The 18,315-nt window shown below is 40.2% G+C and overlaps 1 protein-coding gene across 8 annotated transcripts in view; it reads right to left on the bottom strand.

Annotated features, from left to right (window-relative positions):
* Window positions 1–18,315, bottom strand: part of srpk2 (SRSF protein kinase 2) — a gene marked incomplete at its 5' end in the record, with an annotated part of 59,663 nt that overhangs the window by 16,884 nt on the left and 24,464 nt on the right. For all 8 annotated transcript variants that reach the window (XM_084018250.1, XM_084018249.1, XM_084018254.1 and 5 more), the window contains one exon: window positions 1,599–1,750. In XM_084018250.1, the coding sequence (XP_083874376.1) occupies window positions 1,599–1,750 (152 nt within the window). The remainder of the gene's footprint in view (window positions 1–1,598; window positions 1,751–18,315) is intronic.

Below are 18,315 nucleotides of genomic sequence, written 5' to 3'. Positions count from 1 at the left end.
ATTGAACAAATAAAAAATTAGATGTAAGATTGTGCATCAGTAAATGTGGTTCAACATCACTGAAAAAGTTACCCTTTCAAAAGAGACCCGGATCATGAAGTAAATCAAAGGAATATAAAAACAATCACCACTTTTCTTTGGGGTGTGCTTATTTAGAGGTAAATCAAAAAGATATTCAGTATTTGTTTGCATTGCTTCAACCTAGAGCTGAATATGTTTACCTCAATGAGGCTTTGTTGTTGCTGCAATGACCCGAGCAGCTGGCAGAGAGAGGAGTCTAGCTGGCCAGGGTTACATTGTTGTAGGTGTATTTTATTGAACACAAACTTGGTGAATTGTGTAATTGTCGAATCACACAGACACACGAGAAGGGTTAGCAGGCCAAAATATGTACACAGAACGCTATAACGAAATAATAATAAGCATTTCTCCTCAGATGGATACAACATGCATTATAGCAGAGGTCTTCAAGGTTTTTCAGGTCAAAGACCCCATGGCTTATAATGACACGGTGAAGGGTATAAAAGTGTTCGTATAAAATTGTGATGCGGTCCACTAATAATGTGTAAGTGTCATGTATAAAAGTACTTTGTAATGATGTATATATACAATGCATAATAATATTGCATTGTATACAATTTGATAATAATAATTGTTGAAGATACATATATTTACAGAACATAATTTAATTCGATATTGGCATTTCTACATCACGATTTCACAACATAACATTAAATAAATAGGAAGAGTCTTATGTGCTTAATATAGGTTGTATTCATGTGTATTTTTGGACATTTTTACATTTTTGGAATTAAACCCCCCCTGCAGTAACCTTGAGGACCCCCTAGAGGTCATGGACCCCCTGTTGAAGATCTCTGCATTATAGGGTTTCTTAAAATGTTCACAAATAAATTATATAAGAGCGAACACACACAAGGCTTTGTGACTCAAGAGAGTTGCTTGTTTTAAATAGAGAACTAGTGAAAAGAAGCCAAAATAAATGACGTAGATGTTGTATTTTTTATTTTTTTTGTCTATCTTACTGAAGTGAGATTTGTCTGTGCTTTCTCCAAAAAAAAAAAAAAAAACCTTATAGAAATCAAAGTGTTCCTCCAAAACGTCACAATGTATGACAGCATATGATTAAAAGACATCATGGTATATATAGAATGAAAGCAAAATACAATTTCTAACACTACTTTTTCCATGGTATATCAAATGATAAATTAAGTGTAATATTCTGTGTTTACAGAATGGGTGTAGCGTTAGGAAACAGAGCTGTGAGATGAAAACGATCCTCTTAGCGGACAGCCTTTGGCATCCTGAGCCACAGCAGGAAAATAGGCCGCCGCTCCTCTCTGGCAACAACCAAACAACCTTGAAACGCTGGTGTCACAACTACCGAGCGTTTCACACCGACCGCTACGCTGCTGCAAACGGGCCGAAGGGAGAAATGAGGAAAAGAATCACAGAGGCATGCAGAGAGGGGAGACAGTGTGAGACATTGTTGAGGTCTGTACGACAGATGCAGAGTGGAAGTAATGGGCTGGGACAGATGACGATGTGCGTCAGTCGGTCTTTTTTTGTGTCGCTCTGACCTTTGCAGTAATCCGTGGGGTCCTCCTGCTCCTCATCGTCAGAGCCCAGGATCTCCTCCTCCGGCTCCGGGGGCCCTGCCGGCTCAGGGGGAGGCGGAGGGGGCGGTGGGGGAGGGGGGGCACTCACCGGGGCTTTCTGCTGGGTCTCAGGCCTGGAAACACAATGGTGGGATGACAGTTAGGTAACCTATCAACCCCTTTTAAAGGAAACCCACCTCCAAGACTGAACTTTTATTTTGTATTATTTTCAGCTGTGACTCACAGAGAATGAAACTAGGGACTGAACTTTAAATGCAGATGACTAATATCTATAAAATAACTTGTTGCTATTATCATTCAACATGATTCATCCGGTACTACATGAAAGCTTCTACGTTTGCCGCTCTGAACATGTCAGACGGGTCATTCACACAGAGACAAAAACGCTCAGGAAGTGACGTTTTATATGTCTGTGTTTGGAATAAATAGAAGTTGGCACGACCATCAATAGTCAGTGTTGCTGAACAAAATAAAGAATGGAGATGGCAATGACAGATATGCATATTTAATCAACAGAAAGTCCAAGAAAACAGACGACATCACAACAAGAGAGAAAAAAAACTACAGTGCTGAAGGAACTTGTGACTTCTACAGCCACTCCTATGGAGTCAAACCGAAACACAATGGATGTTATTCCTGAATTCCCTAAAATGTTTGTAAAAGTCAACTAAGATTGACAATCGAGCAAAATAGAGGTCATCTCCATGTCGAATGTATAATACAGCTTTCAGGAAGATTCAACTTATTTTCATTAGATGTGAGGATTATAAAACAAGAAATCTAAATGAGATATATGATGGGTTTGAATAGAGTGATCATAAACGATAATATTAAATCATCGCACAACCCCAAACATAACTGCAGTTGGCTGAGTAGCTGTTATTGTCTGTCGGTCACAGACAGTCAGTTAACCGATCACCACCCACCCAACACATCCAGCATCAATCACCAGAAAAATAGAGGCCTTCCGAAATCATCGTGTGGCAGGTTAAAATGTATGACATGTTTAATGACACTGAATTAATAATAACTAGTTGGATGAGACTTGATCAGACAGGGTTCACCTCCATGGTCAGTCCTGTGTTAACAGCCTTGTTCCACTTCTGTTGTTTAAAATGGAACTGAGCCCATGAGAGAGAAAACTCCAGGCCTGGATCATTTCTGGGCGTTTATCCAGGGCAACTTACAATGATTGATCAGGCAGGGGCTTCAGTGTTTTTGCTTTAGGATGCTGCCATGGCACATGTGGCTATTTGTGGAGGCTTTGGGAACGTGCTTGTAACCGTTTCTGTTCTAGGCTGGTCCCACCAAATGTGCCACTGTGCCGCTAGTGTCAGGGCAGCAAACTATGATGCTTTCCAGATTTGTTACGCTAATAATGCCATGATATTCCTACCATAAAGCATGCATGTCATATTTTGTCTAATTTGTCTTCATCCATCATTTAGAGCAGCAGTACCCAACTTGAAGGTCAGCACACCCTAAGCCTTAGGGCCTAAGGGGTCGCAAACTCAATCTGAGGGGTCAGAAATGAATTGATTAATAGTTACATATGTTCTTTACAGACTTTCCTCTGTTCTTTGGTATATTTTGTCTTGCATACTGCTGTCTAACTTCACTTCTTACAGCCTTTACTGAAGAACTTCTTTAAGTAAATAAACAGGAAATAACACCCTTTGGTTGACCTTATCCTCGACATATGCAATCTGCAGAAATGTTCTTGTGGGTTCTTGCTGGACACTAAACTGTCCACATTTCTCTTACTTTGATTGACCTTGTTGTATTATTTACCTTAATTTAATTGTGTTTCTGTTAGATGAGTTCTCCTGTCACAGTCCTATAACATACGAACGTCTGTAAACAACGTTTGGTATTAAGTGTAGCCCTCACATAATCTGTACTTTAAAAAGGGGCTGACATTTTCAAGGAATCTAACATTTCCTTAGGATTCAATTGATTCAGTGATGTGATGTGATGTGACTTGAATTAAACAACAAACACTCCCAATTCAGCGTCACCTCAGGGTACAGACAACATGATCCGATGCTAAATTAAGACGGAAAAAACCCACATAAACACACAAAGTCAGCGTTTGTGAGCAGTTATAAAAATTGTGGTCACAGGCTCAGACACATGATGGAGCCTCTTGGTGAATTACCATGGCAACTGGAGAACGAGAAGGGGGGGAGACAACACAAAGCGTTAACATGGTGGCAAGGCCAGGACACACACACACACACACATACACACACACACAAACACACACAAACACACACACGCACACACCAGCAGTGGTCCTTCTTCCAATGCAGCAGCAAAGGGCAGCAGATACCTAACTTGGAATTGAGATTGCATTGCTGTTGTACAACTGAGACAAACACACACACACACACACAGCTGGAAGCTGTGTCCTTGCAGTAGGATGCTGCTTCTTTACCAAAGCAGTCACGTAGGGTGTCATTCATCACGTCTATAAGATCAGCGCTTTTCTTGCCATTGGCTGTACAAGCACTTAACCCCCCATACGTTTCTGGAGCAGAGCCAAACAGCAAAACCATTAAGATAGCAAAGATGCCACAGCCTGACACACAGGCAGAGGAAAGAAGGCGACAGAATAAAGAGGAATCAAGTGGGTGAAGAGACAAAACGAAAAGAAAGAGATAGAGATTATGAGAAACGAGAAAGGACGAGAGGAAGAGGTGGGCAGAAAAAAAAGGAAGAGAACGAAATAGGAGGTCAGATATAAAGAGAAATGCAATCAGACAAAACCAACAGCCCAGGAGACAGACATGCAGATGCAGATAGAGGTATAGACAGAAAAATATGCCTGCAGAATTTAGACAGACGAAAGAAAGAGACAAACACATACAGAGAGAGAGAGAGAGAGAGAGAGAGAGAGAGAGAGAGAGAGAGAGAGAGAGAGAGGGAGAGAGAGAGAGAGAGAGAGAGAGAGAGAGAGAGAGAGAGAGAGAGAGAGAGAGAGAGGCAGACAAACACAAGCAGAGAAAAATAGAGAGGCGGAAAGAGAGAAAGAGTTGTGTAGGCTGACAAGCAGAGAGACCAGTCAGAACAAAACAGAGACACAAGCAGCGAGAAACCGAGGCAGCAGACAGCGAGGAGAGAGAGAGACATTAAATACCAGCATGGACACAATCAGGGTGGAAAATATTCAAAACAAATTAGGATTTGCCACGAATGTGGGTGTACCGGTCACACCGAAACACACTGTAGGCCTTTATCATTCCACCTTAAATTACACTGACAAAGCAAAAGTGCTGAGGAAGTGGAAAACACAAGCATATCTAACTCATCTTTGAACAACAAAACACAATCGTGAACTAATGTCATTACCTTCAAGCATGCGGCGCAGCATTTGTTCAACTAGTTTTTGTTGTTGTTTGCATTTGTAATGTGTTGATCTGGTGGGGGGGTTTCTGCTTTTGTTTGTTTGTCTGCAGACATCCTGCTAGACCAGAATTGTAAAGAATGCTTCACAATTGCATCTGTAACACTGTGTGCTGGCTTAAGATCCTCTGCAAAAACAAATTATTTCCAGCCTCTTTCAGTTCAAAATCAGTACCACTTACTAAACAAAACTCCCACGGTCAGTATTTTCAAATAGCGATGCTAAAATGTGCCGCTGAGGTTCAACAGTGTGCAGGATTTCATGGTGACCATTCCTCCTCCTCGAGTTAAAGGTGCACTAATCAATTTCCCCCGCTTGCTGGCACTCACTTACACCGAACAGCCTCCATTTGCTCCTCAACCAAAGGGTGTACTTCTACCTCGCCTATGCACAGCAGCTACCGCATGTTTAACCCTCATCATTTCTGTCACTTAAAAATGATTTTTAAACCATTTTGAATTAGTTAAAGTTAAGTCTAAGATCTAAATCAATAGATACTATAGACCCAACACCAAATCAGACCAAGGGCCTAAAGTGGGCTGGCAAATGGCCCCTGTCCCAATTCAGCCACCCTTGCATGGACCACCCCAATCTTTGACCTGGGGTTTAATTTTGATCTCAGCTACACACCTGTAAAGTGTCATGACTGCACCTTGACACGGTTACACCGCTAATCTGTCCACAGACACACTTGGCAACGTAGTCAAAACCACCTCTCTGGTAGCTCACATTTCACCATGATGACTCACAGACGAACAAGGTGAAACCAATACCAGTGTTACAGCTTGTCACAAGCTATTCATCAATAGGCAAAGTCTTTGCATGTCTGAGCCACAACCCTACGGCAACAACACTAACCCAACTCCAGCAAAAATTACACCTGTTCAGCCTTTAAAAGGACAAAACGAGCTCAGCGCTAATTTAAGGTGGGTATAATGGAATAGCTGTGCTGATAACCAGCATGGCATAACTGTAGTGATACAAGCTGACAAGTGTGTTTTTGCACATGTGTGATCACCTTGCCTCGGGGTGGTGTGGGAGAAGCAAATATGGGCCATGAGGAATGTCCTGTGTGTACAGTCAAAGATTGTGTGTGTGTGTGTTGCTGAGTTTATGAAAACATTGTCCATTCCTGCAGTAATACACGTTCAAGTAGGAGATTAAATGCATATTTTGATGAACATTTAAAAAAAATGTCATGCACCATCTACATTGGTGCAACACTATTTTGTTAGCGCTGTTCCAGTACATGTCTGTGGAGCACAGGTTGAGACAGGAGTCGGCCTACAAACTGTAAAGGTAAATGACTGCAGAATGTGCCTTCTGCCCTTCAACCTCTGGTTATGTGTGTGGACATGCCCAAGCTGCTTCTTACACCTGAAGTCATGTGTGTGGACTGATCGGAAAACACAAACACACAGTGTGTGTTTCCATATCAGCCTTTCCTTTCTCACGCCCTGATATGGCATCTGTAGCCCCAGTGTTACATTTTCAAACTGCCTGGCACGTTTTTCCAGATCCGTGCTTTATCTTCAAATGATCATATAAAAAGAATGACTGAAGAAGTGATTACACACAATTTGAAAGGTTTGTCTTGTTGCTGATCATCATGAATGTAGAGAAAATGCTACGATGTGGTGAGGGATGTGGAGAAAGTTGAAAAAAAAAGAGATGTAAAATGATTTTGTTTGACAAAAGGGAAGTGATGGGAATTGAGACGCCACTGAAGACTGGATTCCTCACTAATAGCAAAGCAATTTTTCCTACCATTACATTCCTCCTCATACCCACACGGTGTAATCGAGTCTTTGCTGACAGGACAGAACTGAAAATATCAACAGTGTTGAGGGAAAACAACTTCTAGATTTACTCTCAAAACAAGCATTCATTTTTTTATATAAATACTGCTTGGTGTCCACAGTCAACACATTTAAGTTTCAGTTGGAGAAAAGTATAGAGGATAGTTCTGGTTGATGGACAGCATCATCACTATAGAGCAAGACTGATATAATGTATATCAGCCAATATTATCTTATTGATTGATTTATCGTATCAGTGTATGTCTGTAATTTAGACACTGTGTTACCACGTTTGTCTATTAGAGAGAACTGGCAAATAGATTTTTACACTCTACCACTTTGGATAAATCTAAAATTATTTTAAAAGAACTATCACAACTGATATCGGTAACAAATACAGTATTGATCGGGCTATAACCATCCCTCAATGTGTAGCCGACATACATAGCCAAAGTGTGACTGAATTTTCACGTTTAAAGATTAATGTTGGTGATTTTTTTTGTTTATGTTCACAAATGCCAAAAAAAACACAAAAAACAACAATGTTTGCATCTCCCAATTCCAATTCCTGACTTCCCTGCATTGATCTCTCCACAAGCCTATTTTCATTAAAAGAAAAACACAAATAACTTTAAAAGACCATAAATATACTGTATAATTGTATTTTTAAAGGATAAATAATTTGCTAAAACAGCTGTGCCCTGTAGTTTTTATTATTAATGTTATTAACGCAATCTGGAGTAAATATCGTTAGCCATGTTCTTTATTGAGTATTTACAGCAGCATGATGGTGAATGTGGACCCAAAATGCAGCAATCATGTGGCTCACTGATGTCTTGTATTAGTTTGAACAACTATATAAATAGTTCATTCTCGAGTTGAATCCCATCACTTTGAAACTGGGTCTTTAAATGCATTAACAAGGTTGAGGTCAGTGGATCTGCAGACAGAGACCACACCATATGTTGTTGGACAGGGGACATGCTTATTTCAAAATTATTATGATGTTAAATACGGAACATAAACAGTCTCTGCTATTGTCAGAGGAAGTTTGTGAATTCCCGTCAACATCACATTTCTTTGAGTATTCCATACACACAGTCTTATTGTTGTGTTTTGGTTTGTTTTTGCTGCTCGAGTGACGACTTCTCCATCTACAACAAATCAGTAATTGAACCAGTTAAAAGAATTCCACAATGGCTAATTTCTTTTCCTGTTCGCTTGTGAGGAATCTGGGTCTCACTGTCTCTGCCCCATTTAATGACACACATCTACCAAGCATGGAAAAAAAAGGAAACGAAAACTCTTATTTTCTTGAAAAGGAATTGAGTGATAATGAGATACTATGAGAAATTGCGTCAGTGTTGTTCTTGCAATCCCCAGGCCAAAATCGATATTCCTAAAAGCATTTTTTTATGGACAGACTAAACTGCCATTTGAACACATTGTCTTTTTTTTTTAAAGCTTCTTTGAAATTTAATTATTCATCATCCTCAATCATTCCTCTTCCAAAATGTTCATTGCAGTTTTCTATATACTCATATAATTGAATCCAAAAGCCCTCTGAGACCTGACACAAGTGATGTGTCTTGCTGTTAATGACAAAGAAAACCGCAGAGTGTTGCTAACGCATCTCGGACCGCTGAGAAGCCGTAGAGGAACAGCTGACCGCTCTCAAGTTCAAACTTGATGACTCATCCTTAAACATGACTCGTTATCACCAAGGTAACAGGTATTCCTTAGCAACAAGAGCATCATCCTCCACTCTCAATGTTAAGGCGTGGGTTTCACACCGCAGGTGTCCTTCGACTCTGCCTAACCATTCCACAAGTCTCTGCCTCTGATTGATTCATCGTCAATCTCTCCGTCTCTCCATCTTGGCCCAGTCGGACAGCTGACTCATTCTCTCCTCTCCTTGAGTATGTGTCTGCGTGGAGAACTGAGATCTCACCTCTATTTTCAGGAGGCAGCCTGGCGTCACTGACTGCACTGCCCCCGTATAACCTCTGGCTGCAGATTATGGCTCAGCAGGATCCTGTTTCATACCACCGGCCATCAATTCAATACCTTAGATTTCCATACAATATGCACTGTGAATGTGAAAAAAGGCTGTTGCCATAATCTTTCAACATCAGAGGGACTCTCCTCAGCTAACATGGTGACTTAACAAGGCAAAATGGGCCCAGGCAACAGTTTTCCACTGATTTAGTGTTGTATTTGTGGACTCACAATGGGCAGTTTAAAATAAATATGAATCATTGCTGCAGAACCAGAGATATTTACTTTTTTTTTTAACACAATCTACTTCCTTGTCAAAATCTGGCACCAAACGACTGATACAATTGTGAATTCTCTGCTAAATGTGCATGGCGGAAGCCCTGGGACTAGCTTGTGGAAGGTGTGGATGGGGACAGCAGCAAAACATTTCAGCCACCTAAAAGAAAGGTTCACCTAAAAAAAGGTAAATATAGGCTATATTTAGAATATTCACATTGTTTAATTATGCAGTAAGAGAGGCATTTCCAGCCATGCATGCCTTTTCGTGCATGTGAGCACGCCCCACTGGGTAGCTCATGGCCGCTGCTCCACAATGCATTCATACAGCGATTACAGCTGATAACACTGTCCCGGCTGAAAGTGTCCCTCAGGTAAACACTGTCAGCTCGGTCAGCAATATTGCCTTTGGATGTACTGTAAGCACCCTTAGCACCGTTAGCTAACTTGAAAGCTGTGTGGAGGCAATAGGATTTGGAATTTAGCACCATAAAAACTTGATGCAAATCACAACCTTTCCATCATATTTAATGATATTTCATTTAAACTTGCCACCTGACATTGATTTGTGTTCCACTGATAAGTTGTGAATGTCCTTTCTTCTGATGAGTTTGGGTTATCAACATTATTTCTGTTAATATTGTGAATTTTTCAAATGTTTTTTGGTTCCCTCCAATAGCCACACGGGAACATGCTCTATAGTCTGGATCCAGGCTGTGTACTCCTGTGTGAGCCTGATTTCCAAGACGGAAGGTACCAGATGAAAGACCAGTATTTACTGTCCCACAGAGCAGGAAGAGACTGACTCTGTAAATCACAAGGCCTCTGGTACGTAACCTCTGTGTCACCGTCACCTAGAGACTCTTTGACCCTTTGACTTCTCCAGTGCTTCCAAAACCATCCAGCCCATCAGGCTTGGCGTGAATCTTTCAGGTACACCACAAAATGAGCAGTAATGATGGACTGGAATGTTGTGCACACTGCATGTTTGGAATGTGTTGTGCACCTCCGAGTGTCTGACGACTCCTGGATCACCAGATGCATCTATCAGAATAATGCTAAGGGGTACAGAGGTCTTATCGAAAAATACACCAGACAGTGTAATAAGATTAACTTACAACTCTAGCAGCTTGATTTTTTTAATGATTATTTGACTACGTGATTCCTTCAAGGAGAAGGCAGTAGATATGGTGAAATTTCACTGATACCTCAGAGCACAAATGAATAGTCATTGGAGAAAGTATTCTGCTTAGATAAGCTCATAACACAGCTTCCGTATTCATTATACAGCAATTTAGAAGATTGCACAAAACTTTATTTATTTCAGTTTTCTTTTAACGTCTATTTTCTAGTAAGTCTTCATGTTTTGGATTGCCTGTAAGCATCTATCTCTTGTTCCCAAAGCTGCTCTAACAACTGCATTTCCTTCACAGAGCTCAATAAAGTAGCTTCATAACCAAAGCACTCCAACTAGCTAGACAAAAGTACAACATACACAACAATAAATATGTTTCATCAATAGCCATGCATCCTGCAGAGATGTTCACAACACAATGACCTATACTCCCCCCTCACACACTGTACTGTATGCCACCCTGGATCAAAGCATCAGTAAAATGGCAACATCTTTTAATGTAAGCCATAATTTAGTGACAACAATTATACTGGGGTGCCAGTGTTAATTAATACATAGATAGAATACATAAATACCCTGCTTTGAGCCGCAGGGTTCATACCAATCTATAGAGGCTGAATCTACCGTTGTTGAAGTTTCCCCACAGGCAGCCGATGGATACAAGACTGCACGCTACGCTGCATTGATTGAACTCTACAGTAGATATATAATGCATGGCGTACACGTATACACAGGGGCACGAACGCAAACATATTTAAATGTATGGAAAACCCTTGCGATAAAACCAGTTGACTTTTAAAAATTTGCATTTGAAAACAGGGGCACTGCTCGAGGCTGGTGGGGTGGCATATGTACACACGTGTACACAAATATCACCCGCACATACACACACACACACACACACACACACACACACACTCACACTCACACTCACACACACACACACACACACACACACACACACACACACACACACACACACACACACACTAACACACACTAACACACACACTAACACACACACACACACACACACACGGCTTGAGGCAGTGGAAGTCAAGTGACATGACTGTAGACCAATTGGGACAAGCACATTTTTATCTGCTAAACACAAAGACCAACATCTACATGCCCACATGCACAAAAACAAACATGGAAGGAAATCTTATTCATGTGTTGTTGTGTGTGTCACGTGTGTCTGTTGTATGAAAAAGCCATTAGCTTGGGGCTCACGGTAACTTCTGCTCACTATAGAAAAATCGAACAACATTTTTGTACACACTGAGCTGATGGTATCTGCTCTTTCTTTCATTGTGTCGTGCATTTCAGCCTCTGTACTCCTTTCAAATAGTGCTACCATTCACTGCATTCTGTATTTATGCAATTTCCAATGACGTCAGCCGGCCACAAAGCCTGGTATCATGGGGGTCAATGCCGCCCACACTCGAAAGCATCACAAGAAGCAATGTGCATGTATGTAAAATGCTAAAACAAAATCAGCAAACATGCACGCTTGCAAGGCTGGCTCCAAGAACCAGTGACATTAAAGGGATAGCACAGATGTTTCCAGTGAGGTTGTATGAGGTACTTTCCCCACTGTGAGAATAATAAGGGATTATCTTATCTAACTTATCCATAGACAGTGTATTAGCTACACTAAATGACATTCGGCATGCCCACAGTGTGGAGAAGAAGACAGGAGTTACCACACAGAAGCAAAGCAATGCAGTGCTGTGGATTGGTGCAGCCACAAAAAGTATTTCAGCCACTAAAAAAGAAAGGCTCACCAAAGAAATGAAATATCAGTTAATTTGCTATATTTCGAATATTTTCATTTTACTCTGCCGTGAGACAGCTATACAGGGGAACTCAAGATGGTATCTATGCTCTCAGCAAAGCCACAAGACTCCATGAAAAAACCCAGTAACCTCGCAGTGCCACAGTTCCCCTTTGGAAACGGCTGTTAGATTCTATTTTAGAAGTTCAAAACAGATTAATTTCCAAAGAAATGAAACGAATCAGAGGGAAAATATGAGGGAAAGCTGACAGACATGTTAAAGTCCTTGCAGGAAAGCACATGCTTAATAACATGTATAAAGGTGTACTGGTACGGCTTACTGGGCCACTCAAATGGAGTAACGCTATCGTTTATGTGTGTTATATAACTACACAAAAGATCAAAAAGGTCTATTAGACTCCGCTGGCCTGTTTTTCTTAAAACCAATGTGAAATTTAAAAAACAATAATGGACTAATATAGAGGTGTAACGATTAATTCGATTAATCGATGAATCGATTCTACTAAATCAATCTGCTAAAATAAATAAATAGAATGAATCGTTTTGGCTTCACCAATAATCGATATAAATGCATTTAATCGGACTAATCGTGATTCTTACTTGTGATTAATGTTTTAATACATTTAAGACACTCTCCCCTGCCAGCATGTAGTCTACTGAAAATGTAAAAAATAATCGATATTTTAATTACATTTTTGTATTCAGCATAAAATATTATGCAGGTTTACTTTTTTATAAAATAAATATGTTATTTTTCACCTTTCAGAAGAATACAGATAGTCTCTCTCGCATTATTTCATGTTTATTTCATGGATATAGAATTTTGGTTACAAGTTACTGAATCGAATCGAATTGTTCCAAAAAAAAAATCGTCCTTCAATCGAATCACCAACTACTGTATCGTTAATCGAATCGAAGTGAAGCCAAAGATTCACACCCCTAGACTAATACCATCTACTGAGCATGTGATAGAGCGTACTTTTTACTGCAGATTTACAATGAGGTAGCTAAAGTCATCAATTTATATCTTTATATGAAAATCAGGCTTATGTATGAATGCCTTACTTGGACTGTGGCTAAAAACAACACGGATTATGTATTAAGAAATTACTCAAGTTTAAATTGATTGCGTTCCACGAATGGCCTGCATTAATTAAACAGTGGAAATACCTTGAGGTGCTCATTTCATTACAGGAATGTACTTTCTTTCTGAAAATACATTTTAATCTGCCCAAATCCACAGTCAACTCTCTTTGTTGATCATGCACTTGCTAGTTGAGCATGCACTGTTAATTATTAGCACCGCTGCTCCCAAGAGGCTTCATTGATAGCAAAGGACCCATCATGAGCTAGAGAAAAATAATCCTCCTGAAAAGTAACATAACGTTATTAGTTTTCTGAAGCAGGCTCTAAATCACTTCTATTAATCAATGTCAATCAAAGAGGGTCTCACCATTAATGATATCTATATGTACTGTATACACATTATATAACTGTGCAATAATGTGTAATACAGACCTGACAATCAAAGGAAGAGTGAAAATGGACAGCATGTTAATGTGAATGGATGTTTTTCCGTCTACGTGTTTGAAAACACGTACATGTTGTCCAAATTTAATTTCCACAAAATAGCAAATTGAAAAGAGGTATCAACTATATTAGTTTTCTCTAATGTTTACTTATTCCCTGCAAAAAACATATAGAAGGACATAAATCATGGTTGTTGATTTTAAATTGCTGTTTTGATGTGTTTCAGGTCAGAGGTGATCCTGTGTGACATATCCAAGCCTGTTTGCTGTTTGCAGGATCTGACTGAATTTAAAGTGTGATGCTCTAATGAGTATAGTCTACCCAAAAGTAAGGAAGGAATGTCAACAGCAAACCCAAATAGCAAAATATGAAAAGCTTGATTAACATTAAAATGTTTGAACAGGTTTTCACTCCTTTTTTTCAAGTAATGTTTATCTCATTAGGGAAAAAAACTCAGCAATCCACCCTCAATATACACTTAGACAGCATACTAACTTTTGTCTTTGTCTTCCAGTTATAAACACATCAAGATCAAGATATCCCTGAAACAAGTAATCAAGTATCAAAATAGATTTGTCTAAAACACTACAATGCGTAGCGTCTGCAGGCATGGAAAAAAAAGTATTTTGGTAGAAAATGGTTCAGCTAAAACAAAATAACACCAGTGGTTGCAGAAAAAATCTAATTATTATTAAGCCTATTAGTCCCATCAATCCAGTCCCCCTTTTCCACCTTCTCTTCTCATTTTTTACTCCTCTACATAGACCTGCAGACAAGCAAGGAAGAGGTGCCTTGTCAAATCAAATACTAAGACAAAACACACACCGTAGTCTTAAACTTAGCTTTTCAGTCACACCCTTTAACCTTGCCTTTTAGTCAATCCAACATCCATTTGACACTTTATTTCCCTCGTTCTTCGTTATTTTTCCCCTTCTACCTGTTTCGGAGGGCCCTGTGGCGTAGGCGGAGCGCGCACAAAGCCAGACCCCATTTCTTCTTAGTGGTCAGACACGAGCTTAACTCCATGAGGTAGAAAAGAGGGTCAGGACGGACCAACAGAGGACACTGTACAGTAGCTCCCGCTCTCTTCTGTAGAATCACGACAGTGGAGGGACAAGATGAACTCAGATTTGAATTCCAGCAGAAGTCACATGGGACTGTAACACCCACCTGAAAAGACTCCTTCTCGAAGCCCGTGTAAGTGTGTAAGGATACAGGCACTGATACGCACACAGACTGTAACATATAGGCGCAGATGTATCTATTGTATACACAACCAGACGCACGCCCGATATCTCACATACAGATCTGAAATGCAACACCCACAGTAAATTAGCACCCGTCCATCGGCGAGACCGTTTATACAACAGTGTTGCCTAAAATACACTCTGAGCACTCTGAAAAGACATCCAATGTCAATTAAGCGCCAAGATGCTGTTCCCAAAAAGAAATTAGACAATTATTTTAATTTCAGCTCATTAGCATACCAGTGTGTCTGGAGTCAAGGCTTTCGTGTTGCTGTTAGGACAGAGTAGAGATAGGGGCTTCCAGTTTCTAGGCGATGGCTGATTGTTGTAGTAGTAAAGCGTCTGCTAAATGACCTAAATGTAAATGTAGTACAGTATTGTTGTAGTTGTAACCATAACAGCAACCCAGAATTCTGGCAACTTTGTGACATTGAAAATGACATGCCAGAAGAAAGAAAAAAGAGAAAAGGAGTCTATTAGTGCATTTCCCATGATAAAAGAAAAACTGCATATAAATGCAAATTTTGGTGGCAGAAGGCTATTAGTATCTTATTCTATTAAGTGGCTTAATTGATTTAATTCCAATCCTGTGTGCATTAAAATAACAAATTCATATATGAAATTCCTTATCCATTATGCCGAATATATTTCACAAAGGCAGCAGGATATGTGTTATTGTATTAAACAGGCCATGAAAAATGACGTGTAGTTAGGAAATGCTATCAGCAAGTACAAACAAATATTAGAAACAAATTAGAGCACAGGTTCACGTAGTTTATTTTTGTATGACCTGTATAATATTTCAATAATATTCTATAGGGATATTTATGACATAAAGTTGAAAGCAGGGTCAATTTACACTGCAAACTGATCTGATATATAACTGTGAAAACCAAAATATTCACATTTTAATTAGCCAGTCAAAAGACAAAAATTGATTGATAAGCAACACTGCCAAATCAAATAATTAAAAAATTGTCTCTTCAGTTTGAGTATTGTATTTTCTGTTGTAGACACACAGACAAACAGTTTGTTAAATTGTTTCATATTGATTTGATTGATTCATATTTATTTTAATATCCTATACATCCTAATTAGACTCTTCCGGATCGCCCAGTAGTGTGTGCCAGCGTCAACAGGAAGATGCACTCTGCCGTGGCGTTATTGGACGAGAGGCTCGGGTGTGAGCCGAGTGTGCAGATTTGGCACGTTGACAATCTAGAAGTGTTCCAAGGGCCCATAGCTCTAGAAACCCCACCCACACAGGCCCGATGTGGGTCAAAAAAAACAAAACAACAACACGTATGACCACAGAAGGAGACAACAGTTGCACAGTGTTCTCAGACACAACAGACCAATGTTGTTGCCAGTTATGCAGCAGACGAGTGACTCAATCCTACGGGGCAAGAAGGCGTTGATAAGAAGTTATGGGTGCAAGTATGTGCATGTATGCCTTTGTGTGTTTGTGTGCGACTGTAACAGGAGACCAAAGTTGACAAAAAGTGGTAACTTCAAAAGCAAACGTGTTATCTTTGTACACACATCCATATGCAAAGCCACACAAACAAACACGTGTCTCCCCCCTACACACAAATAGTCCATTATCATTCCACTGCTTCAAGGCTGCAGCATCAGAAGAGATTAGTCCGCCGGTGACCTAGCATTACCCAACACACTGCGCAAGTCTGCAGAGAGCCATCTATCTTCTCCCTCCATCTTCTCTCACTTTCCCTCCCCTCCTTTTTGTCTTTGTCTATCCGAGGCTCCCCGGCCGTCTCCATCAGCTCTCTCCTGAGGTTTCTTCTGTCCTTTCCTGTTCCCTGCTCTCTATGGCTCTATCTTAGTCTTCCTTTCTCCAGTATTCTTCCTCTGGCTTTATCATCTCTTTTTGGGTTCATCTCTCTCCTAGAGCTACCCCCTTGTAACACGTTCCTCTGCTCATCTCCACCAAAATTGTTTTTTTTAATCCTCCCTCTTTCTCTCTCTCTCTCCCTTCTCTCATTCTTCCTCCATTTGCCTGTTTCTGCTGAGTTTGACTTACAGTGTCGTAGCAGTAGAGTCGACTCCAGAAAGACTAACACGCTGATGGCAGATAGCTGTAAAATAAAGAGAGAAAGGCCCTGGTTGCTTGCTAACTATCCACACTGCAGCTAAAGGCATCACAACCAACTAAAGGAGAATGTTTTTACTTAAGTTGTTCCTTCAACAAGCGCTTGTTGCATAACGGGAATACAGTCTATTATTAGCTTGGAATTGCTTATTAAAACCAATGAGTTCCTCTTCCCGGGACGTTTTTCCCAGACGCGGTCGTGCCAACGCTTTACAGTGATAACAGAGCTAACGTAATTGAATCACTGAGAAATGTGAGTCGAGTGGCAATAACCTGCAATACGTGGCCCCCGACGTTCCAACAGACTCCTACATAACTGTGACCGCTCATTATATTAGTGACGACTAGGAGCTACAGTCGCGTGTTCTCCATACAAGAACCATGAACTAAATCACAACTAAAGATTTGACGTTGGTAACCGATGACGCCGCTTCTAAAGGAGCAGTTCATTGTGTGATTTTCTTGTTACAGAATTTTAGAAATAAAAGGGTTTTGTTTCACCCTTCGTGATGCATCGACAATCGCTGACTAATTGAATCGTGAGGTGACTGACGATTCCCACCACTATTAGAAATGTATACTTGATTAAAATCTAATTTTGTTAGCTTCAATGTTACACAAATGCAAAGTATAACTATCACTACCACAGGTAATAAGTGCTGCATGAGAACATGGTTCCAACAGAGAAACTAAAAACCTTCCTGTAAATGGACGCTACACCAGACAACAGGGATATGGAAGTTCAAACAAAATTGCTTGATAAAAAGAGAGAATAAAGACAGAAGGAGAACGAGATAGTGAACAGCGGAAAAGATCCGACCACAGCGGACCAGGAAAGGCTGGAATGCTGTATATGTAAACATACCGAGTCGACAGGGGACTGGGAGCACTTGGACACAAACATACAAAAGTGTAAAGCAGTAGAAAACCAAACCCATTAAAAGAATACGCATTATTGCTGTTCCAATGGCAAAATTCCTACTTTTAATGCAAAGTAACATGATTTTAGTGGTAATTTGCTTCAAGTCTTTGCCAAAACCAACAGGATATTTTCAGAGCGGTATGCAGTACAGTGTTGACAATGGGAAAGTGTGCTATGACAGGTCAATATAAACAAAGTGAACAGGTTTGTGCTCTCGACTCTCAGTGTCGTAATAGCGTGTGTGCGTGTATCCAAGGTAAACAGTCCAATATGATCATATCAAACTACAAGGGCTCTTCAGATGCAAAAAGTGTTGCGCTGGTGATGCTTCCTTCACTTGGTGTGTTAGCAAATACCTGCAAAACTAATTATATTCCCGCCAGCCACTGTATTTTAGCAAATGCTAGCATGCAAATATACAAAGCTAATATGGTTAATATTATACTGATGCATGGGC

This window comes from Eutrigla gurnardus (genome assembly GCF_963514095.1).
Source record: "Eutrigla gurnardus genome assembly, chromosome: 9".
NCBI classification, from domain to species: domain Eukaryota; kingdom Metazoa; phylum Chordata; class Actinopteri; order Perciformes; family Triglidae; genus Eutrigla; species Eutrigla gurnardus.
Note: the sequence above shows the minus strand (reverse complement) of the source record. Positions and strands in the feature narration are given on the sequence as shown.